The 24,841-nt window shown below is 47.8% G+C and overlaps 1 protein-coding gene across 1 annotated transcript in view; it reads right to left on the bottom strand.

Moving 5' to 3' along the window:
- Positions 1-22,164, bottom strand: part of SYNDIG1 (synapse differentiation inducing 1) — a 78,622-nt gene extending 56,458 nt beyond the window's left edge. The window contains exons 1-2 of the mRNA XM_049833695.1: positions 22,098-22,164; positions 8,345-8,914 (exon numbers count right to left, since the gene is read on the bottom strand). Coding sequence (XP_049689652.1) covers positions 8,345-8,824 — 480 coding nt within the window. The 5' untranslated portion in view covers positions 8,825-8,914; positions 22,098-22,164. The remainder of the gene's footprint in view (positions 1-8,344; positions 8,915-22,097) is intronic.
- Between the last annotated feature and the right edge of the window lie 2,677 nt (positions 22,165-24,841).

Here is a 24,841-nt window from a genome sequence, read left to right as displayed (position 1 = left end):
CCACCCTGCAGAACAATAGCATGAAGCTGAAACATGGACGAATTTTAGTCCGTGAAATTCAGCTAGCTGCTTCAGTTGATAGTAGTGCTTCCTCAGCAAATGAGTGCAGAAGGGAGGGGAGAGAGAAGAGGAAATTTAACATGGGATACTGAATCATGTAGACTGAAAGGAGCATGACTTGGGAGCAGGAATCACCGGGCACAGGGGAAGGCTGGCTGTACACAGAGCTGAACGCAACTGTTTCGCGAGGCAGCGACCCCAAGAAGGACCTCTAGAGCGTTCTGCCAAGAGCAAGCTGAAAATAAACCTCCTCTGTGATGCACCACAGGAGGAACGAACGTGATCCACGGAGAGGGAAGGAAAGGTACGGTACTACAGACACATACATAATGGGTCCAGTTCTGGTACCACCATTTCCCACGTATGTTGGAGAAATCAGGCATCGGAAGGCAAGGTACATGCGTCATGCCGCAGAAAATCACCTACACGTGAAGAAAGTAGGGAAGCCAACTTCACTTGTGAGATAAATTTAAGACGCATTTTCATCACAGTCTGTAAGTGCCTGCATGAGTAGATAATTTCTGATCAGAGACAGCTCTTTCATTTGGCAGAAAAGCAGAAGAAAGCCCAGCGACTGAAAGCAGAACAGATGAAGAGCAGACACAAGGTGTAGATTTTTAACAGAGGTGGTGATGAACACTTTTCTGCAGTAGTAATGGCTTTTCTATTACACGAAGCCCTTTCTTAAATCGCGGCTAGCTATCTCTAAGAGCTATGTGCTTTACCTTCACATTATGAGTGAACAGAGGCTCTGCAGACAGCCTGCTGTGGGCTCCCTGCGACATACCAGAGGCTGGACTTGATGGTCACATAGTCCTTTCCAGTATTAAAACACTAGGTAGAAGTCAGACAACGAGGTCTGCTGTGAACCACAGCTGCCAGCAACTTTTGATGGATACTCAGCAAACAGCCCTTTTGGTACTACTCCTCTTTTCCTTCAAAGCAACCTGTTCAGCAACACGCAAACACTGCATGCAAAACTAATTTCTGGTATGGCCCTGTGGGATCTGCTTCAAACCCAGATGGTCCAGTGGTCTGGTTTTGACAAAGACCAACACATGATGCAACTATAAGATAATATGTGTTCTGTTTCCCTCCACAATGTGCCTGTTTCAGTAATGCAGTTAAACATGATGCCCTGTTCTGAGCAGCACTCTGCGTCCCTTTGCTCTTCTGCAAGTAGCCTGAGTTCACCTAAATGCACCAGATGTCGAAGGCAGCATGCTAGATGGTAGCTCTCCCATCAAGGGCTGTAGTTTATCACTGCTCTGCCTCAACACACTTCACTTGTCACTGAGCAGCAGCTGGCTGATGCTTACTTAAGAGGTGATGTCTCTAAAACCTGTTGCCATCATGGATTCTTTGTCCTGGTGACGTGTTATTTATTTATTTTACTTTGCCTGTTTATTTCTTTCTTTTGACCATTTTGAGTTTTGCAGTTGCTCCCCTTCAATTTTAAAGGTATTTAAATGATCCATAACCCACTAACCCTGACCTGATCCAACTCTTCTCGTTTCCCCAACTCCCAGTCTAAATTGCTTTGTTGGTCGAGCAGCCGGCCTTGCAGAAATGGGCTCACAGAGGTCTCTCCTTGCTTGGAAAGCTTTTCATATATAACCTTGCAAAACCAAAACATACCAGGGGAAAAAAAAAAAAAAACCAACTTGGATGCAGCTGTCCAAGCCCATTCTTCTTCCTGTCCCCCTGGATTTTGATCATCTCCCTTGTAACGTTTTCTAGACACCCACAGCCAGTCTGCCTATAGCTCATCAGTAACTTGCATCCAACACATTGCCACAGGAAGGCGATTACTGCAGACAGCAATAAACAGATCCAGCTGCCACAGTCTCCTAAATCACACTCTTTCTCTGGAAGAGCAGTAATCACAGCCATAAAGCAAATATCCCTAATCTTTGTGTGAGTGGCAGGGGCTCCCAACAACCCTTTGAATTCACGGGGAAGGCACGTGTGAGGACTTTGCAGGTGGGCCAGCAGCCACCACGGAGAAGCGGCTCTCAGCAGCTCACGCTCTCAGCTGTGGAGAAGGGTGACGCCGCGGCGAATGCGATGCACTTCGTCGACGTTATTCTTCGTGGCGTGGGGCATCACTTGCGGGCTCCCGCTCGGGGAGAGGAAGACCTCCACAGTCTGCAGACACAGAGGTTCCTGCCAGGAGGAGCAAAGCAGGTCATCCCTGCAGAGCAGATGGTCTCGACGCTGCTTGTCGAGGAAGATTGGGAGATTCACCGAGCCACTTCAGCAAGGAGGGTAGCAGTACACCGCTCAAGCTGGGGCAGGTGGAGCGGCCCTTCACGATTGTCCTCTTTTTGCTTCAGAGCTGCCGCAGCATCCTTTGTGGTGCAGTTCTTCAAGAAGGGTGCCTCACCCCCACCTTCTCCAAAGGACAGCGTGCAGCTCATCCAGACCCGTGGGGACGTCACTGCATAGCGTCGGTCTGCAAACTCAGGGGAGTGATGATAAGAAACAGAACTGCTCTGGGCCCTGGCTGCTCTTAAGAAGATTCATAGGAGGGCACTTGGAGACTGCTGAAGGTGACTTCTCAGCTATGCTCCCTTCACCTAGGGCTGGCTAATAAAGGTTAATATCCCTTGGCAGGGCTCAGTATCTCCAGACTCCAGTGGCTTCTCCTTTAAGGGAGAAAAATAAATCAAATGCAAATGAAGTGTAATCACTCTTATAACCTGTTAATAATGTGCCTGTGAAGGAATCCAGGAACATAAAGTGTGTCCTATGGGGTCAGACCAATGGCCTACTGAGGCCCAAGCTCAACCTCTGACAGCAGCAGTGGAAGATGACATAAACCAGGACACTTTGCAGTTCATCCCTTGTGCTCCCTCAGCACCCACAGCTGTTGTGTAAGAGGTATTAGAAAGAAAAGCTTTGCCGTTTCCTTTTAATATCTGTTTATGGATTCCTCACCCATGAATCTGTCTAATCCCTTTTGAACTTGCTGATCTGCCATAACGTCTTCTGGCAGCAAGTCACTAAGTGTTCACTATCCCATGTGTGAACAACGATTTTCTGTTATCCGTGTTAAGCCAATCTCTTACTAGCTCCCTCAAGTGTCCCCTGCTTCTAATATTGCAGGTTGGTGAACGGTGGGTCTGCATTCACCTCGTCCTTTACCTTCATGATCTTGTGCAAGCAGCTCATACACCCCTTGCCCACCTTCTCTACAAAACAGAAAGTCCCAACCTTTTCCACCGCTCCTTGTAAGGAGGCTGCTACTTCCACTTGACCATTTTCTTTGCCCTTTTGTATCTCCGCAATGTCCTTAAGAAGTGGGGACCACAATCACCCACCCTGCTTAAGAAAGTGGATTGCACCGCGCTTTAATATGGTGGCAAAATGCCGCCAGCACTCTGTCTTGTTCTCAACACCGCTCTTTAAGATACCCAACATTTTGTTGACTTATTGGTTTGCCCTGCACACTGTTCTGTGGGACTTCACACCACTGACAATGATTTCTCCACGGTCTCTTTCCTGACTTGCAGCTCGCGGTTACAAGCTCAGCCTTGAGTTCAAATGAATTCGATTATTTTTCCATAAATGTACTGGTTTCCATTTATTTACATCGAAATGCATCTGCCACCATTTTGCCAGTCAGATTTGTGCAGTCCTGCCAGAGTTCTTCTCCACTGCCATCCCACCTGAGTACCCAAAAGAAACCAACACAATCCATAAACTTGGACGGGTCTAAGAGCCCAGATGCCCCCGTATGCTTGGGAATGTTGAGAAGAGGGGTTAGACGGAGCAGGACATGGCTTAGGATCCACCTTCCGTCTCTACACTTTCATGCTCACATCCAAGGGATGAGTTTCACAGCAGTATCCAGCAATTTGTAGGGGAAAAAAAGAAGGAAGGTTTAGCTTGAAAGCACTACATTGCCTTTCTTCTTTCGCTCCCCAGAACACTCTATTTATTTCATTTTTAGAGACCGTTTCAGACGTTGCTGGAAAAAAGAAAATGGGTTTTAAGGGAGAGCTCAGATGTATTCTTTTATGCGACACATATGAATAATTCAATTTGCTGCCATCAATAGCTTGGGTTTCTCTAAATAAGCCATCTATCTAGGGGTTAGGAGGAAAACTAGCAGGAGTGTAATATGACAAATGATGTTTCTGGATAAAAGATGGCACTGCATTTACACATGAACTCTTAACAGGAGGGTATTTCAGCTAGCAACTCACGTAATATTTCACTGCCGCCACATTTGACAAGTTGTCTGTCCATTAGTTGTGGCGTAAAGAACTCATAAGATATTTATAAGCATTCCAGAGACACCTAAATAGGGAATCATTTGATTTCAGGGATGGGCACTGAAGAAAGAAGTTTAAAGCTTTGACAGAATACGCAGCCTTCTGCTTTCATGCCTGGTAATTGCTGGAGCAAAGTAGGGCTGTATATGCTAATGAAAGCTGTTTCAGAAATGTTTTTCCCTCCAGACAATTATGATTTTTGCAGACAGTCTGAATAACATTACTCCAGGACCTGAGAAATGCTGCTAGTAAAAAAAAAAATAAGTAAGTTAAACATGGCCACGTTGTTGCAGTGATGTGCAGGACCCCTGTTTAGGATGTCTCCTGCTCCTCTGCCACATCTCCCAGGTTCTTCAGAGTCCCCAGGCTTGGGGAGGGAAGAACGTGCCTCCTTCTAGGCAACTTGTCAGAGACATTGCTGGGCTGGATAGACCCATCCTGAAGGGGATGACAGGTAACAGAGCAGCAACCGCTGCAGCCTGGCTGGGTCAGCTCTTCAAACCCAAACTAAATCGCTGTCAGTCAAAATAGCTGGCTTTTTTTTCAGAAACTTTCTCTGTGGCAAAATTTTCTGCAAGAGAACAACAACCTTTCTGGTTACCAAGAGCCCACCTCTCTTCAAAAACAACACCCTGGCAGAAACACACTGACCGGCAGTAATGCTATTTTCTGCATGTGTCCCTGGAGTCCTGCAAGTATTGCATGGAGGGCGTCACTACAAAGGGATGAGTTAGATTTTTCTGCATTTCTAAGAAACTAAATACCCAGTCCTGAAACCCCCTAGGCAGGCCCTCTGCAATAAGACGGGCAGTGCCAGAGACGTGGGGAAAGAGAAATTACTCGCAACCCCAGGGTCGTTCTGTCTCCCAGAAGGCATCTTACTGAGATGCCCGAGTTGGGAATCCACTTGCCTTGCCCTGACACATGGGGAAGAGGCGGTAGCCCTCAGTTTTCAAGAGCCAACAGCTCTTCTGCACAAAGCTCCCCTCTTTGCTAATGTTTGCAAAAAGAGGCTATTTTTAGAGTTTTCTCCCAGAAGTGCCAAAGCAGATACGTTACAACAAAAAACCCTTACAAGAACTGAGCCCTGATCTGCTCTTATACTATGCAGCTCCCATCCCTTGACAAGCTGTGGCATGACAGTCAATGTGGCAAGATACTCAGCAACGTGCTGTGCATCCTCGATGGCAGAATCAAATCCTTGAAGGTTCTCACAGTGGGGAAGCAAAACCTTGCACCTCTGCTGTATCACTCTCTCTCATTTTTCTCCTTTTAACTTCTGCTCCCAGTCCTGGTACTAACTCTTTCCACCCCACTTTGGGTCTATGAGTAATTTAAAAAAAGCATTTGCTTCTTGTCAGTAACTGGTGGGGGAAAAAAAAAAAAAAAAAGCTTTCTAGTGGGCCAGACTCGTGCTGTGTGATTCAGGTGCTGTTTCTCTCATTTGGACAGATAGGCAAATTTTTATGTAGTTAACAATCTGTCGTGGTTCATTTTCCTACTCAGGGACTGCTGTCCTCAAATACTTTTCTTCCATTCCTGGAGTCTCAACACGTGAATGTCTCTAATGAACCTTTGTACCAGCCAAGCCCAGGAGGCCCTCATGCATCTGGCCACACAGATACAGCATCTGTCCACATGGGAACTAGAAGAGCACAACACAGCAGTCACCTTTTTTTGCTGGTCTTCTGCTGTCAAATGAAAATCCCTCTCCTCTCCATCTTTCTGCACAACCGGCTGCATCCACAGAATTTGGACCTTCCTGGGATGGAAGTTACTCCCCACGCTGAGTTTAGCTGCTCAGCAGATTGGTCATTTGGTTCATGGAGAAGTGTGAAAAAATCACAGCGCTGCACTGGGTTGGCCAAGTAGCGCAGCAATGGAGGCTGATACTGGGCTAGAAGCAGACGCTTCTCGCAGTTCTAGCAAATCATGTGTTTCCAGTCAGGCAGTTCCTTCCCCAGACCTTGCTTCATTTTCCCCTCTCTTGCTCCATTCTCCTGGCAGAGGAGAAACCCTGATACAGAAGAGAGGAAGACGCATGGGTGTGCACTTTGTGAACGTCGTCCTCTTCTGAGCACTTTGTACGTGTAGGTCAGGATGGCTGCCCGTACACCTCTCCGTTTTTTAGCACAGTAACATCCCACAGGTTTAAATGAGGCTGGGAATCTGTGGTGCCAGATGCAGTACACCCATCTAAGAAGGGACGCGTATGACCTCAGGAGGCTACAGTCCAGGGAAATAGGTCAGCAAGAAGGAGGAGCCGGGGAAAATGATGCACACGCTGTCACAGCACGGTACTAAAATTTGCAAAGACTCTTTCCTTTCTCCCCTTGAGATCTGGGGAGGGGAAAGGGTGAAGTCACTTTCCTCAGACCTTGTTTTACAGGTGGTTTTCTAGAAATAAACGTTCTCTATGAAAAGCTGATCAAGCTCCTACAGTACCACTTTGAAGAGACACCCAGATCAAGGGCCCTACATTGCAAAGGCACCTGAAAAATCCCACCAATAAAAGGGAAAAGATTTTTGGTATAAAACATCTTTTCTTTGTCCTGCTTATTTTCCCAGCCTTTTTTAGCCTATTCTCCAACAGTTGGCTAAAGAAAGTCTTGCTGGATTTGGATTGAGAAGAGGGAGACTTTTATTTTGCTGCCTAAATGTCAGGCCAGATGTGTCAATACCACCATTAGGCAATTACATGCCTGCTGCAGTCACTTGTATCACTACTGCATGACAGAAAGTAGGGCAAAAAGGCAGCAGCTAGGGATTTTGTTTTGATTAAGAAAACGAGACTTCCCACAGCCAATTTTGAAATGCTGTAGAAGGGTGTGATTTGAGGTAACACCCTCACATGCCTCAGTGAGAACCTTTTTGTCTCCCTGCGGAGGCATTGAATACTGCATTTCTGGCACACACTGGGAAAAATGCCTCTCTCTTCCTACCTTATCAATACAGAGAGAAAAGAGAATCAATGAGAAGTCAGGCTCTTGTTGGGTTGCCCCTGTGCTGATCACAGGGTGAGACACTGGTATTACAGGAGGTGAAAATAGAAGTTTTAGGACTTGTTAGGTCTCGGTGGAGAAAAGCCCTGCAGCAGAGAAACACGAGCAAATAGTCTCTCAAGCTCAACTTGGACATTCGAGTTGAAGCTATGGCTTTGCTCCAGACAGCCAACTGGTCTTTGCTAGGTTAGGAGTCTGTGACCAACACTGGAGAAAGTTTTGGGATCAGCAGCATTAGCAGCATTATGCACACCCTCCATTCCCACAGATACTGGCAAACGCAAATCTGTGCCGCACTTGGGCAGCTGGTTTCAGCCAAAGCCAAAACAATCTTTTAAAGTAAAAATGCATCATTTAAGAAAGAATGAAGCTGATTTCCATGGTCCGCCCCATTTGGAGAACAAAATGTATCTTAGTTTATTGTGAGCAATCAATGAAGCACAGGAACCTAAAAGAAAACATTGCATTTGGGATCTAATGAAGTGTTTCGCTCCATCAGAAAAAAATCTTTTATTTCAGAGACATGCGATTCATTGCAGCTTGAAGCCCAAAGACTTCTGATTTTGTGTTCATTCAGAGACAGAAATGTTTCATGCTTGAGCCAGTATGCAAAACAATCTGCTTTATGCCTAGCTCAAGTCAGGAGAAAGAAAGAGATGATGTTGGCCTGCCAAGTAAGACAAGGTCCACGTATGTGGGCAGATGCTCATATAAGCGTTTAAGCACATGGGTCTTCTTCAGTTTCTGACCAGCCCATTCAGAGCCAGGAAGGAAATACCGATCTCCATTAGGGCCAGTGGGAATTTTGCCATTAGTATCCACAGAGTTGGAACTTTACCCAGCAAGTAAAGGTGAGCGATCGCTCACTGTCCTGGCCAGAGGAGAGATACAGCTGATCCCATACAGACCAGCTTCCAAAGCAGGAGATCCCCTGCAGACCAGATCTTGGAGGCTCTACGCTTAACCCCCAGCCTTCCCCACATATCCCAAATGACACCTCACCTCTAGCTCCTGGAAATCCTCTTCTTCCTCCACATCGTAGGACAGAGTGTGAATCTTGATGTCATCTGCCGAGAGATCGATGAACTTGCTGTCCGGGTACTCCAGGCTATCTTTGGTGGGAGAGCGGTCCTCGATGAAGGTAGTTTCACAGCACTCCGAGCCGATGCTCTCGCCCCACGAGCGCAGCACGTTCTCCGAGTAGAGGATGATGTTGGGCCGGTAGTGAGACTCCACCGTCTGCTGCAGCATGTTGGGGTCCAGGAGCTGCTGCACAGGGTCATTCCTGCCATTCTCTAGGCAGCTCGGAGAGGAAAGGCTGCCCGCTCGGTGGGTCTGGTACTGGGGGGTCGGGTACACAGAGACCAGACCATCTCGGCTCTCTGCCACTAAGTTCCTTGTATTAATTAAACCATTCCTTTTCCCAGCTTCAGCGATCTTATTGTGCATTAGCACGCTGTTCTGCTCAACCAAGCCATCCATACTGGGAGGTGTCTGAGGGAGTGGGACGGGTGGTCTTTATTTTGTTGTACCTCAGAGGCAGGTCACACTGGGGCAGTGGCTCCCATTTTCCTGATGAAGAAAGGAAACAGATACCAAGGTGAGGACAAAGGCAATGAATAACATATCAAGGCACCCCAATCAGCTTGTCTTCGGTATGACCTCATGAGGAAATACAGCCCCACATAGGTGCATGCCCTGCGCTAGCTCTCCAAATATATCCCCACTGGGAGAGGCAAAGAACCCCCACCCCAAATCCACGGGGTGAATAGGAGCAGATGACAATGTGTGGTGACAAAGGACCTGCTGAGATGTCTTGGTAATGGTGGGCCCCACCAGAGAAGGGCTGTGATGCCTCCTCCATCCTCCCACAGGCACGCCACTGTCATTCTGGGGACAATGTCCCTTTCCTCTGAACATTCTGATAAGAGAGATGGGGTGGGGGGACCCCAAAGATAAAAGAATCATCTTCAGTTCTCAGAACTCTGCAATTACGAAGGGCAGGCACCTGCTGTGTTCAGCTGTCAGTCTCTGCAGCCACCCTTCACCCTTGGCAAGCGCTTTATTACCCTTCGCAAACCCAGCTGAAGGAAAAGAAGCAGGCAGCACTCTTCAAATCAACTGAAAAAACACCACCCAAAGGCAAGATCAGCTCTGACCCCGCGGAATTAAAACTCCTTTGGACGGGGTCTCAAATCTCCTGTGTTGCTCTGGGTGCCCTACTTCTTCCGATGCCACTGAGGTAGCCCTGGGGCGACAGATCGAAGGGCTATGATGGGGCTTGCCAGCATGACCATCCCCATCCAAATTCACCTGGAAGACGTGGAGGCACAGTCACTTGAGCCCCAGGAGCTGGTTGTCTCCTTTTGCACAGGAACAACAGCCATCCTCTGTCTCACCAGCCCACCAGCCTGGCTCTGTTTTGTGTGGGTTGCACTAAGGCATGAGAAATCAAAGGGAAAGTTCAGAAGGCTAAAAAGGACTTTTCTTCCCAGCCCAGACACTTTCTCACCAGGACACCAGTTTTGCTTAGGTGCAGCCAAAGGAAAAATGCTTTTTGAAATACCGATGTATCCACCACAGCAACAATGAGCCCAGGGGTTTTTTTCTGGGCCTGACCATAGAAATCACAGAAATGCTCCTGGTTTCAAAGGGCTTCATTTTAGATCCTCTAAGGCCAAATTCTTAAGGTAAGATTACCTGTCCCCAGTGTGCTGCCTGGAGGAAAACAAGTTACACATACAAACACACATACATACGTATTATTTCTACTTGATGCTTTCTCTCTATTTTCCTTTTTTATCACAGATCCTCTAACAGAGCAATGGCTAGCAAAAGCCTAATTTTATTTCCTCTAAATAACTCCAGACTTCAAACATCTGCAGTCTCCCTTTTGGCTTGCAAGAAATATTTAAACCATTGCTAAGAGCTGGTCTTCTGTTCTTACACTACAAAAGAAGTTTAACATACAAGAGAGCTTAACTAAGTATGCTGCAATGTTTGCATTCACAGCACTTGGTTTAACACACAGAAAACCCATTTTATTGTGTTGGCAAATAGTTCAGTGCTGGTCCTAAGTGAACTGGCAGGAAAGCTACTCAAGTGAAAATACACCATGGTGGGATCCCATGGAATTTACACTACATGGCTTTCAGCCCCAAACCTGGGGAACCTGCTGGCAAAATTAAACCGATTTGCAGATTAGATTGGAAGCTTGGACTCAGTTTCACCGAAAGATTAGTCCCAAAACCCTCAATCCCTATGCAGCAGATAAGGCTGAGAGCAGGTGCCCTGCCTTTCCGAGGAAAACTCACTTCCATATGCAACTATGCCTGTGCTAAACAAACAGAGGACCATGCCGTAACATCAGCCTGTGTCAGCACAGATGCACTGGTGTGAGGTGGAGCTGCTTTTGGAGGAAGCAAACGAAATTCAGCAGGCGAGAGTAGGTGGGGAGGCCTTAGGACTGGTGCTTGCAGAACAACAATCTTCCATCCACTGCTCTCCAGTGAGCACTGGCAACCTGCAAGACCTCCTGTGGGCTGCTAAGCTGTCCCAATTTTGCTGTTTAGGAGGTTTCAGAGGCTGGGTGGGACCTAGTCACAACCTCAGTTGAGGAACACGCTCTGGGTGGGACCCCTTGCTTAGGAGATCATTCTGCTGTGCCTACAAACCTTCCCCTCCTTCATCCCGCCCCTCCCAAAGAAACAAAATGAATGTGCATCACCACAGGCAGAAGCTGAAAAAAACTCAGCAATTGAAGAGGAATTTGTCAGGAGACTTTGTTCAGTTCTCCCTGAGCTGGCTTGAAAAATGTGCAAGGCTCCCTGACACGTGACACCAACCATCAACCCCACTGAAGGAAGAGAGACTTCACCCAAAACTGTGAAGCATCTCACAAGCCTTCTTAGCCCTGACGTTTTGTCCAAGCAAACTGAAACGATCAGCGGAAATATGCCACAGATGTAGTAGAAATTGGAAGAAGATGCACAAATCAAACAGGCCACCTCTCAGAAAAATGGATGAAGAGGTCAATAGTTGGTCACTGCACCAATGGCTGTGGCAAAGCGTGGGTCAGGCCTCGCACCTCCATGTAGTCACATCATTCCAACAAATGGGTATTGTCTGGCTTGAGCAGCACTCGGGAAAATGCCATTTTAAGGCAGCTTTATCGCATGCCTTTGAGCTGCGCTGTCAGATTCCCTTCATGTTGTCTCTGCACTCGCCTATTATCCAGATAAGGCTTGGCTCTGGAAACGCAGGTCTCACTCTAGGCGTTCCTCTGACAGCTGTACCATCTTCATGGAAAATGCTTGATTTGAATGGGTGCAAACGAGGCTCTACAGGCACAGTGCCACCAGAGGTTGTTGGTATGCAGACCGGTACATGTTCCTCATGCAGTTTTAGCGTACATCTTGAAAGGGATGGAATATGAGGAAGGGAAACTCCCACCTCTTTAAAGTTGACTTGCATGGGGATGCTCCAAAATCATGGGAGATGAAAACCATCCTTCAGTTCTTCTCACACACCTCAGCAACAAGAGGAGAAAAGTAAGCAGAGGCCACAGGGGAAAATGTTTTCATATGCCTAAGTGACCCGAGACCCAGGAGCACTTCAGAACGTCACTGGGATGTCGATGTCGTCAGGAGTCAGGACTGCCCCACACCATCCCTTGCTCCTCAATGTTCATCAGTTTATGCGATGCAGGAGCCAAATCCCTTTGGCTGATTAAAAGGAGCCCCGAGAGTCAACACCATTTCAAAAGGTGATTTGGCTCCAAAGCGTTTGGAGTGCTGACAAGAGAAGATTCTGCAAAAGACCTAAACCAGGACTGCTCATGGCGGCTTTGGTCCTCTATGGCTTGTATCTCTACCATCCCAAGGAACTGAGAACAACTATGTTACAGGCTCAAGCATCCTCCCTAATCACCCACGCCAGCAAAGTGTTAGCACACGCCATCGCCTGGCTTCAGCCTGTGCCCTCTCCCAGCCAATACCCACACTGCAGTAAATAAGTGCCATGCATGCTCCTGAGAAGCCAAGAGGGGAAAACCACCTTGTTTTGGCAGGTAAGAGAGTTTAGCAGCATGGATACAGTCAATGTTGGACCATTCAGCCTATGGGTGACAATATGGATCCTGGCATGCCTCACTTACTAGATAGGAGGGAGCCTGTGGTGTTGCTTGGTCCTACCATGGATCTAAGCATCTATCCAGCCAGTGCTTACCTGCCGTGCATTTAAACCAGTCTTGTAAACCAATCTTGCAGATTCTGAATGACACTTTCCCCTTGGGATGGGGGAGGGGAGGAAGAAAACATCCAAAATGAGACAAGGACAAGACAGGGAGCATCCTTCCCACACAGAGCTCTTCCACTAATCGGGCTAATGCATTGCTCAAGACATTCTCTCCGGAGTCCCACACACCAGTGCAGCTCGCATGCCTCCGGGAAGGTCAGCAGAGAGAGACGCGGATGGCAGAATGCAATCAAGGAAAATTGTTTAACCCTAGAGTCATTTCAATCTGTAGCTGGCTAGCTACCTTACCAGAGCCTGACCCGACGTTCTCAGCCCTGCAAGTGTATTGCTTAATGGTAAGGAGCTGGCAAGACTCTTATGCCTTTTCATTATAATATCTTAACAGGGAAAAAAAAAAATAATAAGAATAAGGTGGCATTGATTTTTCTTTTCCGGGTGAAATTCCTGAGTGGCCGGCCATTAGGTTTAAATCAATAGCACCTTGATTGCCAGTGCATTTTGATGCATAGCTGAAACAAGGTCAATTGCTGTCTAGGGAAACTGAGAAACAGTTGAGGTACCCAGAGGTTCTTCATCAATAAAAAGGCAGGATTAAGAGCATTGTCAGCCACAAATGAAATTTCACATCCTCATGGATAAAAGAGAACCTCCCCTGGGCTTTTCTCCTCAGCCACTGGCTGAAGGGAGTTAAATCAGATTTCCAAGGCCTTTGTAACCTGCTGCTACCTCGGTGTTGGTAGGAGAGTTAGACTCAAAGGCTGGACTTCATTTCACCTACTGCAGACACCCGAGGATGTTTCTTGGGAGAAATTAATTGCAGTTATGCAAGGTGCACAGGACCGGTGGGCTCAGTCTCCCTTTGGAGTAACAATACAGGGACAGCCTCTCAGCTGAATACTAATCTTCAGATGAGTGAAGCAGGTGAAATGAGTCCCCCAGGTTCAGGTGGAGGAGGAACGGACAGTGGCACGTGGCCAGGAGCGATGCTTGAGGGGCAAAAGGCAGCAAGTGTTTATGCAATGGCTCAGAGCCTGTATCCTGCCTGCAGGGACTCCTTGGAGGTGGATTTAATCACCATCCTTTCATTAAGGGCTTTCGCTGACCCGACCCGTGCCAGGCTCACATGTCTGCGACTCACAGGCAGGTCCTAAAATTAAGATTGCCCCGGTTTCCAGGTCAAACTGCAGCCCAGAGGATGGTGGATGGCAGCACGACTGAGCAGACAACCTCTGATAGACCACCTGAGGCAACTGGAGGATGCCTTCTCCGCAGGGAGCCAACACTCAAAAGTGAAAAAGAGCCACTCTCATTACCTAGGATCGCAGTGAGGTTTCAGAATGATGCTGACAGGAAAATGAAACTCATCAGAGCCCTTTAAATAAGAGAGCTGTTCAGTCTGCTCCAAGATGCAGAGTTAATTTAGCTGGTTTGATTCAGGTTTCATTTGTCTTCACACAGTTTGAATTTCTCCCCACAGATCTCTCACTGGTACTCAAGCTGACCAGAAATAATTCTGCGTGTTGAGACTTGAGGCTGGAACCAGAAGGGAAAACCAAGCTCAAGCTATTGATAAATAGTAGATCAAACTTCAGTCTAATTTTTACCTTGAGGATTAGACATTTTACCCAGGTCTCTGCTACTAAAAGTGAAGCCATTAATTATTATAACCTTCATTCTTTCCAATTCCTTGCATTTCTTTTTCCCCCCTCTCTTATTTTAATAAAAAGCTGCAACCAGTGCCAAGATATTTAGTCTGCAATGCTGTGGTTTATTAAGCTATCACTTGTGTTACAGCAGAGCCCAGCTACGGTAGCTGCAATGAGAGCTACGCTCTGCTGGTTGTTCTGCAGACTCCTGCTATGATGACAGTGGCTGACAAACTAATTAAGCAAACGGTGTGAGACAGAGAAAGGCAAAATGGAGAGAGGGCAAGGAAAGAACAGCTAAATGCTCTGGCCTGGGCTCTGGCAGGCAAGGAGCAGAAGCCAGCTTTACTGCTGCCCACCCTCCCGAAATTCCTTCACTCTTCTGTGACCCGGCGGAATGCTGTTGTCCTCCTGCCTCCGAGGGGCTCTCCCCTTTTCACAGTTCTAGCACCATCTCAGGGTGTTTCAGCCTTCTGGAGAGCCCTGCCGGGTATCAAAAGTCCTGTGCGAACGAGCAATTCAGTTACCTCTGAAATACCAGGCTACAATTAGAAAGCCCCAGCCATTTCCTCACAACGGATCAGAAGGACATTTATCCGGGCAGACCAGACATCACCAGCCCAAAGGCCTGGTTTATCGGCAGGAAAACTTGGAGATGAAGGCAAGCCATGGTGAGGCTGAAGGCAGCATCAAGGCTTACGGCTGTACCTGCTGCCATTTTCTGCAGAACTTGCAAAGCATCAGCCAGGAGAAAGGGCTCAAAGAGCTCACCTGCCTCTGCATGGCGGTCTTGGATATAAGGGGAAGTCTTTTCCCCGTGAAGACAGTCAAGCGTTGGAAAAGGCTGCCCAAGGAGGTTGTGCAGTCTCCAGCCTTGGAGGTTTTTAAGACCCAACTGGATGAAGCTCTGAGCAAGCCGGTGTGACCCCATAGTTGACCCTGCTTTGAGCATGAGATTGGACTAGAGACCTCCTGAGGTTCCTTCAACTTGAGTTACCCTATGATCCAAATCTCTCCGCTCTAACAGATTCCCGCCTGTCTCCCATGCTCCCAACAAGACATTCACAGCTCCCACAACCTTCCGCCAACCCCTCAGTGACTCTAAACCTCACGCCAGCACGGCAAGAAGGGACACTAACCACCCTTCGCAGGGCTGTGCCACCAGCAGAAACTGGTGCAGTCTCACGAACTACCAGAATCGACAAAGTGCCCCTGGGTTTGATGCTGGTTCCCCCACTGCCAGCACACAGAAGGTAGAGGGGAGAAAGCTTTCCTGAAGAGCAGGCAAGCCAAATGATGAGAGCTGCAGCCTGATAAAAATCACATTGTGAGGGGTTTGGAGGCTGCGGGTTTCCTGGTGCGAGCTTTCTTTCAGGTAAGAGGGAGTTTTTAATGCATAATGTAATAGGCTTCAACATGGTTTAAGGTATTTCAAACATCTAGAAATTGCAACACATATGGACCTTTTGCTTGAGAGAAATTGCAGGCAGTGTATGGATCTGGAGAGCTGATTACAAAGTGAAATATTTAAGGAAAAGAAGAAAAAAACTTTTCCCACTTGTATTTTTCTTCTTTGATTTAGCTGGGCTCATTAAAATGGGTTTTGTTTTAAGGGAACACAGCTATTTCAGCAGCTGAAATTCCTTTTGACCTATTAAGTAAACTACAGGGAGTTTCATAAGGCAATGCAACTAACTCACACTGGGAGAATTAGGAATGCATGCATTAGTGATAGCTAAATGTTTAATTGCTAACAGTGGAAGTAAAAAGACCTCCATGCTATTTTAGTGTTACCAGTATGCAGCAAATTCACTGTGAGACGTGGGCCTGTCCTGCCCTGAAAAGGAGGGACTCAGAGTACAGTGAAATGCCCAAGGTCACGTCAGACACAGTAGCAGAGCTGGAAATAAAAGTCCAGGTCTCTCGACTGCCTGTCCAGAGGTATATTTAAATGTGGAAACAATTACCATATGCATATTAGATCTGCCTGAATAATTGATTGCTCGATTCATTAGCTGAACCAAAGAACGGGAGGGAGAAAGGAGGAATTACCTTGTGTTGACCTAAAACACAGAATGTTATCCCTGCAACAAAATATTTCCTTTTGAGCAGATGGAAGCATCTTGCCTGAGCCAAAATGAAATGTAATGTTTCATTTATTTATTATTAATTGAACGAACTGGCTTTTAGTTCGATTTGCCTCAAGTTGCCTCCAATAAAAAAATTACACATTCAGGCTTTTCTAGTAATCTTCCTTCCCAACTAATTTTGACAGCCTCCACTCTTCGTTGACTTCGGTCCAAATTCACAACTTTTTTTCCTTTGACTACAAAACTGCACTTTCCAGCTAATAAATAACTGACCTGAATAACAGCACCTGGCTGCAATGTAAATAACCCTGCCTGTTGTGGAAGGCTCCAGTATAAAACCACTTTGCCAGCTGCGCAACTTACGGCAATTACTTTGCAAAAGCGAAAGCAGTCAAAAAATCAGGCTCCGTGCCTTTTTAAGCGAGAAATTCATTTCACCAACGCAACCGGGGAAAGCTCGGTGTCAGAAAGCTATTACCAGCTACCTAACTGCATCTGGACACATGAATGTTATGAATCAGCCTCGACCGAGTGGCTGGTGAGCTCAGTGCAAACCTATAAGACACCTGGATCCTGTCCTAATTCTGCATCTCCACATCAGCAAAGCCTTTTGTGCACATGCCTGACACATCCTTCTCTCATGTCTTCTGCTCTCCTGGCTGCAAATACGTACCCTCCACTCTGAGCATGGCTATCCAGTAGCACGCACAGCAAAGGATGCCTTCGCACCAGCTTGTGTCACCGGGTCCTTTGCAGCTCTGCTGTTCAAAGGGTCCCCAATACTGCATTTGACAACCCCAAAGGTATCCAGCCTTATCGTACCCCCCCTGAGCTCCCCACCCGCATTTCAAACTGGGGAGATTGAGTCATCAGGAATGATCCTTGCTTTAGAAGACATACCTCTCCCAACAGAAGGCTAAGAAGACATTTCTTCTCCTTCCATCCATCCCAAAAGCTTTTCTGTAAAACTCTCTAATTTTGTCCAGCGCAATAAAACTAACCTTCCTGACATAATAAATAGAGGGACACATAATGAAATAGCTCAGGTCACTACCTTCAGCAGCGTGGTCAGGCTGAAGGATCTGTTTGCCAACTGGAAGAGCAGAAAATTGTGCTGCCTTTCACTTTCAAAGCAAGTGAATACAGCTGTTCTCTGGGGTGTATAATTGCATCCTTAATTGTTCAGATTGCCCTCACCGAGAAAAACTTCTTCCAAAGTGAGTCCCTTGACTCTCCTGCATTGGAGCGGAGAGCGCTCCCAGCCTCTGCCCAAGAGCTGCTCCAGCTTCTGGGGAAAACTTGACCCAGACCCACACTTATCATGCCAAGTTTGGGGCCAGAACCATTGCTTTTGTGGATTTAACCATGACCTGCGTTTTGCCGAGTGAAAACCTGCACGCAGCTGAACTGTTTGTTTTGCTCTGTGTTTACTTGACAGACAAGCCGCGTTCGCAGGTGAAAAGATGCGATGCCTCCGTCTTCTTGGTACCCGTGCCACAGAGTCTGGATAGTTTCTGAGAGTCGATCTAGATTTAAAAGTCTGGGAAGGACTAAGTTACCACCAAAACCCTCTGCCTAATTTTAGCGATGCCTTGTGTTGCAAGAGAATTAAAATTGTCCAGCTTCGAAGCAGCTACCTGAAGCTCTGCCTTGTAGAAACCTGCAAAGTCCCTGCTGGACACAACAGAGCATCTAAACAAACCCCGAGAGGCTCAACCCGGGAATATCAACATCACACCATCACCTGGCCCTCTTGGTCTGCCTCCAGGCTGACTCCAGTGCCTCCCTTGGATCTAAAATCCCTGTTTAACTTGTGTTTGTAACCAGGCTGGCCCACAGACAGAAACACCGAGATGTGGCTCCAGGACTGGCCCTACTATAACTCCAGTCTCACTCCTGATGGTCAGCCAAGCCCCCATAGAGCCCAGTTCTCCCATAGACCCTGCTCATCTGGCTCTACTCGCCTTTCCACATTCCATGCAGGAAGCAAAGCAGGACAAGTCACCTGCCTCACACTTGCTCTGCATCTAACACACCAACCCTAAGCTCTAGGCTGGGATTTGAGATATTCCTGAGCCAGGAATGAGAAATAAAAAGAGGACAGAACAGGAAGACAGCCTGGTGGCGCAGACTTGGTGCAAAATGAAGGTTTCTATTATCTCCTGCCCCAAGCAAAGCACCCCAGGGTTGTAAGTCACTTTGCTAGAAAAACGCTTCTGCGATACTGTAAAATTGCTAGTGCCAGTTCATCAGGGTGAGGATGATTAGATTAAGCAGCCACTGCTGGGGCAATAAAATCAGCCTTGCTTCATCAGGCTCTAGAAGAATTGCAGGGCCAGGAATACGCTGTGGGACAAAAGCTTTACAGAATAAGTGATTTAGACATAGTGAGACTGGTAGCTGGAGGCAGATAGGGCAGACAGGGAAACACCGAAAAGTAGCATCACTGGGCGCAGGTTGACCTTTACAGACCTTTCTTAACCCCATACTCATCCCTCCCTGCAGAAACCAGAGCTGAAATGAATAATGGGGCCCATTAGACTCAGGGCATTGCCCATCGCCAGACCCTGAAGAAAAATCCTATAACCTCTTCCGTCTGGGAGGAAAAGGAACATAGGACCTAGGAGATTTCTATATGGGAGGCACAGGCATTTGGCTGGCAGCGTCTCCACTCAACATTGCCTCCGTGATCTTGCAAGCCACGTGCAGTGGGGAGAAGGGAGATGGTTTTGTTGCAGAGAGCGCAAGAAGAGGAGCTGGAAGGTGGGTTGGGTGGCGTGGGGACACCACGCACCGGGAGAGGACGGGATCGACCATTGCATGAAGCACAGCTGTCCTGCGGGGCCTGGCAGCAGGCTGGGTGTCTCGTGGGACCTAGGATGGGCAGGTCCCCCTTCAAGGAGCTGAACACTTTGATTATGCCGTGATTGTCTTCTGAGCAAATAATCTATTTGCAAGCAGCATTTCAGAGATCTTTGGTCTCCCTGGGGATTTTTAAGGGGTCTGAGCACCCCATCAAAGCACATAAACCCCATTAAACCTCTGCTCGAATTACGCCAACTTGATGTGAACAGTCAGTTCATTCTTCTCATGCCTCAGTGAACTGAAGTCTCAGAGCTTAAGGACAGAAATACTTTACAGCACGGATTTGGATGGATGATTAATGGGGGAACTTTACACATTCAGGTTTTGTATAGATACATATACCCAGACAGACAACTACAGGGATGCCATGTATAAAACCCGGAGTGCTAAAGGCATGCATGGACTCATACCTCTCATGTACTGCACCACTCTTTTAAAATGCAGTCTTTGCTGGTGCAATGAAAATAACCAGTTTGTCACTCTTCCGATATTACGACACCAAACTCAAAGCACAAAATCTTTCGATTCCTAGGTGCTACAAGTTGGACCAGCTCCACCTGAATCCTCAGGGTCACAGACATTTACATCTGAAGAGGAGCATTTTGTTGTTATCTCATTGCTCAAAGTAGTTTCCAACTTTTACTAGAGAAAGAGTATTCAGAAACATATGATTTGATAGCCAGAGGATGTGTATTCAGCCATGAGCAGATACACACTCATGCACACACAGACACTATTGACATTTGTCAACGCAAAGTCACTGAACACGCAGAGTATTTTCCTCCTCTTTAAACCTCTGCAATTCTTTTCGATTTTTTTTCCCCAATGGCACTGTACAAACAATAACCTGTAAAAAGTCCAGTCTTCAAAGTGAAGGAAACAAAATTTGGAAGTCCCAATATGTAATCTGCAATCTTAATAACCACATAGGGAGTATTAAAAACTCACCTGGACAAAAGCATTTATAGCATCTGCAGATATGATTTTACAGTAGAGAGGAGGACAAAAAAACCTTATCCCACTATGTTGCATCTTTTCTCTGATACTACCCTCAGAAGCGAAAGCATTTTAAATCCAGAAAGCAGCCTTCACTAAGTTAAATGTGTTGTGGTGGTGCCTATATACACTAGTACTGCATTACATCTGCATTTGTATAAGGAAGAGCCTTCCTGTGCGTGTGAGATTTATTCCAGAGCGTACGGCACGAGTGGTGTGAGACGTCTGCTTGCCCACTTAATAATAGGAAACTTCATTTAATTCCTACAAATGCATTTATCCTCCGTACACCCTGGCATGACCTGTAGTTACCAAACTGCCAATAAAATGTCACCTTGGCCAGTAAAATCAGAAGTGGCTTATTCTTTGGAGCGAGGTAATTTGAAACTAATACAGAGAGCATCTAAATGCAGCTACTCTGAAGATGATAGCTCATTAATTATAATTAAGAGCAAGTCATTCAAATACATGAATGTAGAAAAGTGCATTCTCTGCTCTGACTGCATTTTATAATACACAATAATCCCCCTGAAAGTACCAGTTAACTCCTCTTCTCCGGTTTAAGAATATCAAAGCATCTTTTAATTGCTGTTAATGCCCTGTTTACGAGGGATTAATGTCTAATTATTTGTGATTTGAATATTTAATCTCCTTGGAAAGTTTAGAGCCTTTTTTTGGCTTCTTTCTCCCTCATTACACGCTGAGGCTGAAGCCTCCCCACCAGTTATTTTGCAGACACAGTTCAACAGATTGCTTTCCAGAGCAACTCCTGCCACTAGGTAGCTCCATGTTCTTTGGGGGGGGGGACACAAAACCCACCGCCAGTCCCGCAAAGACCCTTGCACTTCTCCTCCGGCAACGCGCTCTGGACCGGCGAGCACGACCAGTCCTGTTCCAGGAAGGCTTGCACTCCTGCAGTGCCAATTCCAGAAAAGTCTCAATGCATTTGCTAGCCTCTTCCTACCGAAGGGTTCTTCCTTCATCCCTTGCGGGATGCTTTAGTGGTACCCAACCCAGAAGGATGGGGCAAGCACTGGGGGACTTACCCAAGGTCACCCCTCTCTACCACTGGACAGCGAGGACCACTTCTGTCTCTTCGCCTTAACCATCCCTCTCTCTCCAACTTAGCTGTCCCTGCCCGCAAACTAAAAGCTGGGAAGGAAAAAAAAAAAATTCAATCCGGCCCCTCTTGAGCGGGATGGTGAGGGGAGAGGGCAAGTGGCTGCAAGGAGCCCATTCCCCCTGACACCCCCCTCCCAGTTCAGGCTCTGCACCCCCGTACCAGTCTGTCTCCCCCTTCCCAGAGCAGAGACTGCCCGGGACTGGCGAGGTTGGCCGGTGGCTGGAGAAAAAGCTGTTCTGCCACAGTCAAACTGGAGGGGATTCCTCCTGGGGAAAAGGAAGGGAAAAGGAAGACCCCCATGCACAGTTTCCAGTACTCCCAATCCAAACCTTGACCACGGCACTGGAAAACCCTGATCCCTTCCTCCTGACATCCCCCCCCATAGCTTCGTTCAATGTTAATTTTGGATCTCAGCAAGGCACTGGGGAAACACCGTTGTGGGTGTGGGTGGGTGTCCCCAAACTCCATTGCCCACCGGGGGCTGAATCCCGGGGTGGGGGGGGGGCCCCAAATCCCTGCACTCCCCAGGGCTCAGCTTCCCACGGGTGTGTGTGGGGGGGGATCCCTCCCACGAAGCGGCTGCAGGAGCCACCGTGTGTTTGTATTTGTGTGTGTCCCCCCCCCCCCGCCACCCCCGGAGGATGGAGGTATGGGGGGGGGGGGGGGGGGTGGAATTTGGTGCATGGCTCCCCGGAGGAGATGGGATGGGATGGGATGGGATGGGATGGGATGGGATGGGATGGGATGGGATGGAGGGGGTTGTGGGGGGGGTCACTCACCTCTTTGGAAGGTGACCCGCAGCACGATGCTCCCACCGGGGGGGGGGGGGGTGCCGGGGGGGTGGGGGGGTGGGGGGGGTTCCCGGCCCGGTGACGGTTTCAACGCCCGGGCACGGAGCCCGGCAGCATCCCGGCGGCTGTGGGAAGGGGAGGAAGATGGGGAAGGGATGATGGTGGTGGTGGGGAGGGAAGGAAGAGGACCGGGACAAGAAGAGGGGGGGGGGGGGGGGACGGGAAAGGGTGAGAGACCGGTGGGGCTGCGGCTCCTGCACCGCCGGGCTGCACTGTGCGCTCAACTCGCGGGGAGGAGGAGGAGGAGGAGGAGGAGGAGGAGGAGGAGGAAGAGGAGGAGGGAGAGAGGGAGGAGGGAGGGAGGGAGGCTGGAGAACCAGCCCTGCGTGGCAGCGCGGCCAACTTTCCTCCTGCAGCAGGAGCAGCTTTGCATCCCCTGCTTTGTAAAACACCCCCAAACCCCCCGGGGAAGGGGGGGGGGGGGGGATTGTGAAATTCTCCCCTTTTTGCCCCCCCCCCCCCATCTCCTCCTCCTCCTCCCTGGGCCTTCCTCCCAGCTAGGGGGGGGTCTCTGCTGTTTGTCACCCACCAGAGCTCAACACCCCTTATAGGGTATGAGGCAGCCCCCCCAAAAAAAAAAAAACCCTGCCCCACAGGCACCCCAGGACCTCTCCCCCAGCCACAAAGGCACCTGCGAACACGAAGCTTGACACACCGACTCCCCAAGGCGATGGGGAAGCCCCAGCAGGTCTGCAGAACTTTATTTTCTTTGCGTGGTTTTATTTTTTTAGCGGAGCGGCAAGCCCGCTGGGCTGCGCGCTGCAGCATTGAGGGGGTGTTCCCTGCTTTCCTAATAACTGTACATAATCCAGGTAAGTAGCGTTCATTCATTCCTCTTCCCAAACCCAGCAAGCCTGCCAGCCGAGTCATTTGCCTAAAAGCTTCGCTGTCGCCACTTCTTTCTAGATGCTTCAACATTTCTGGCTCAAAAAGCTGCCGGGAGATCACACGCCCGGTTTAGATCACGGCTTTGCTTCGCCGCTGCAGGGAGAGGGGCACGAGGCCTTATAGCTCCGGTGCATTATTTTTGTTGCCTCCACCTCTCTCCCCGGGTTAAGGCTGTTTCCTCTCCCTGTTTGCTTATTGCTTGTTGTTATTCATACTCCCAAAATAGCCCATGCTGAGTCTTTACTGAAGGAGAATGTTCAAGCTAAAAAAACACACATTAACTAACTTGAGCCTGTCTTGGGGATTTTCGGCGGAAAAATCCCTCCAGCCCTGTTTTCCCCTCTTTCACAACATTTTAGTTCTCTTCCAGACTCTAGCTTTGTTTTCAGTATATCCCATCAGTACTTGCCAAAGATTTTTCTCTCCATCTAAATATCTAGTCCCTTGTTCTTTCCTGACTTGCTTCGGACTTCAGGGAGGTTTTGTGTCTTACAGAAAACACTTTCTTCCTTGATGTAATAGGCGCTGGGAGAGAATAAACATGTAATCAGCAGAAAAAATAGCCCCAAATTATGATTACCCTGATTCTCCAAAGTGCTTTTCACCTTTCCTTTCTTGGGAATAGAAGCCTGAAAACCACATTCGTTATGCCTTTACCAAATAAGACTTTCAGGAAAAAGACTGTCTTTCTGCTCTGCTTGTACAGGAACAAAACTGTAGGGGGGCTGGCTTGCAACCAAATGACTTCTAGCTGCTACAGTGCAAATTCTTATCATCAGGCGTTACTGCTATTGATCGGAGATATCAGCTGGCTTGGATGGAGGGTGAATTCCTGGCAAAATAGTTTCTAAGTGACCGCAAGCATTTGTGAAACAGGAGGAAATGTGGCAAGATTTCCAAAAGGATTTGTTAGATTTTTCCTTGAAAAAAAAAAAAAGGCATTTATACAGAATGGAGTGGGGAAGGGATTTGGGGGTCATCAAGTCAAATTTTCTGGCTTCCAGGCAGCCACATCCTGTGAGCCTGTTTGTTTCCTTCTGACACTTCCAAAATGAAGTGTTTTCCGTGCTGTTATCACGGTGAGATTCAGTGAGTAATAATTAGTAATTTTTTTTATAGTAATAATTTTCTCTAAAACTGTTCCTCCACCTTCCCCATTCTCCCAGCACCAAACTAAGCATATTCTTCATTCAGTCCGGGAAGACCACGGGCCTTCGCTTCCATGAGGAAATCAGGCCTCATTTGTTTAGTTTTGCAGCAGAACCAAGAAAATCTAAGTCGTGGAGCAATCACAATCCAACAACCACAGTGGTTGTAACTGTTGCCATAGTCCAGGACAGAATTCGCCTTTTTTTTCTTGGCAACCTCTGCTCTTGCCAAGAACCACCCAAGAAGGAGCTTACCAGTGCTCTAACTAGTGTTAATCACGCCACTCCCCTATTTGCACTAAGTTTGCCATAAATTGGCCTATTCCTGATGCTGGGAAGCTAACGGCTGTGCCTGATTTCATTTTGATACTTGCAGCTCTCATTGTCCACCTTGGCATCCTGCTGATTTTTGGAGAAAGGTCTTCAAAGGCCGATAGAAAGGGGCTTGGGGTGAGGTGAATTGCAGCCGACTAGTTTGTGATTTGGGGGTTTCCCTTCAGGTCTAGCAGCGTCACTGAGAGTCCTCTTCAACACCAGGTAAACATGCACAATGCGTCCTTAAATGCATCGTGCCAGCACGTTTCACAGCTGCTTGGTAAGAGCTGTGGGTGCAAAGAAATTGGTGAGATTCATGCT

Source organism: Accipiter gentilis, chromosome 30, assembly GCF_929443795.1.
Source record: "Accipiter gentilis chromosome 30, bAccGen1.1, whole genome shotgun sequence".
NCBI classification, from domain to species: Eukaryota; Metazoa; Chordata; class Aves; order Accipitriformes; family Accipitridae; genus Astur; species Astur gentilis.
This window is presented reverse-complemented; position numbering and strand designations above follow the sequence as displayed.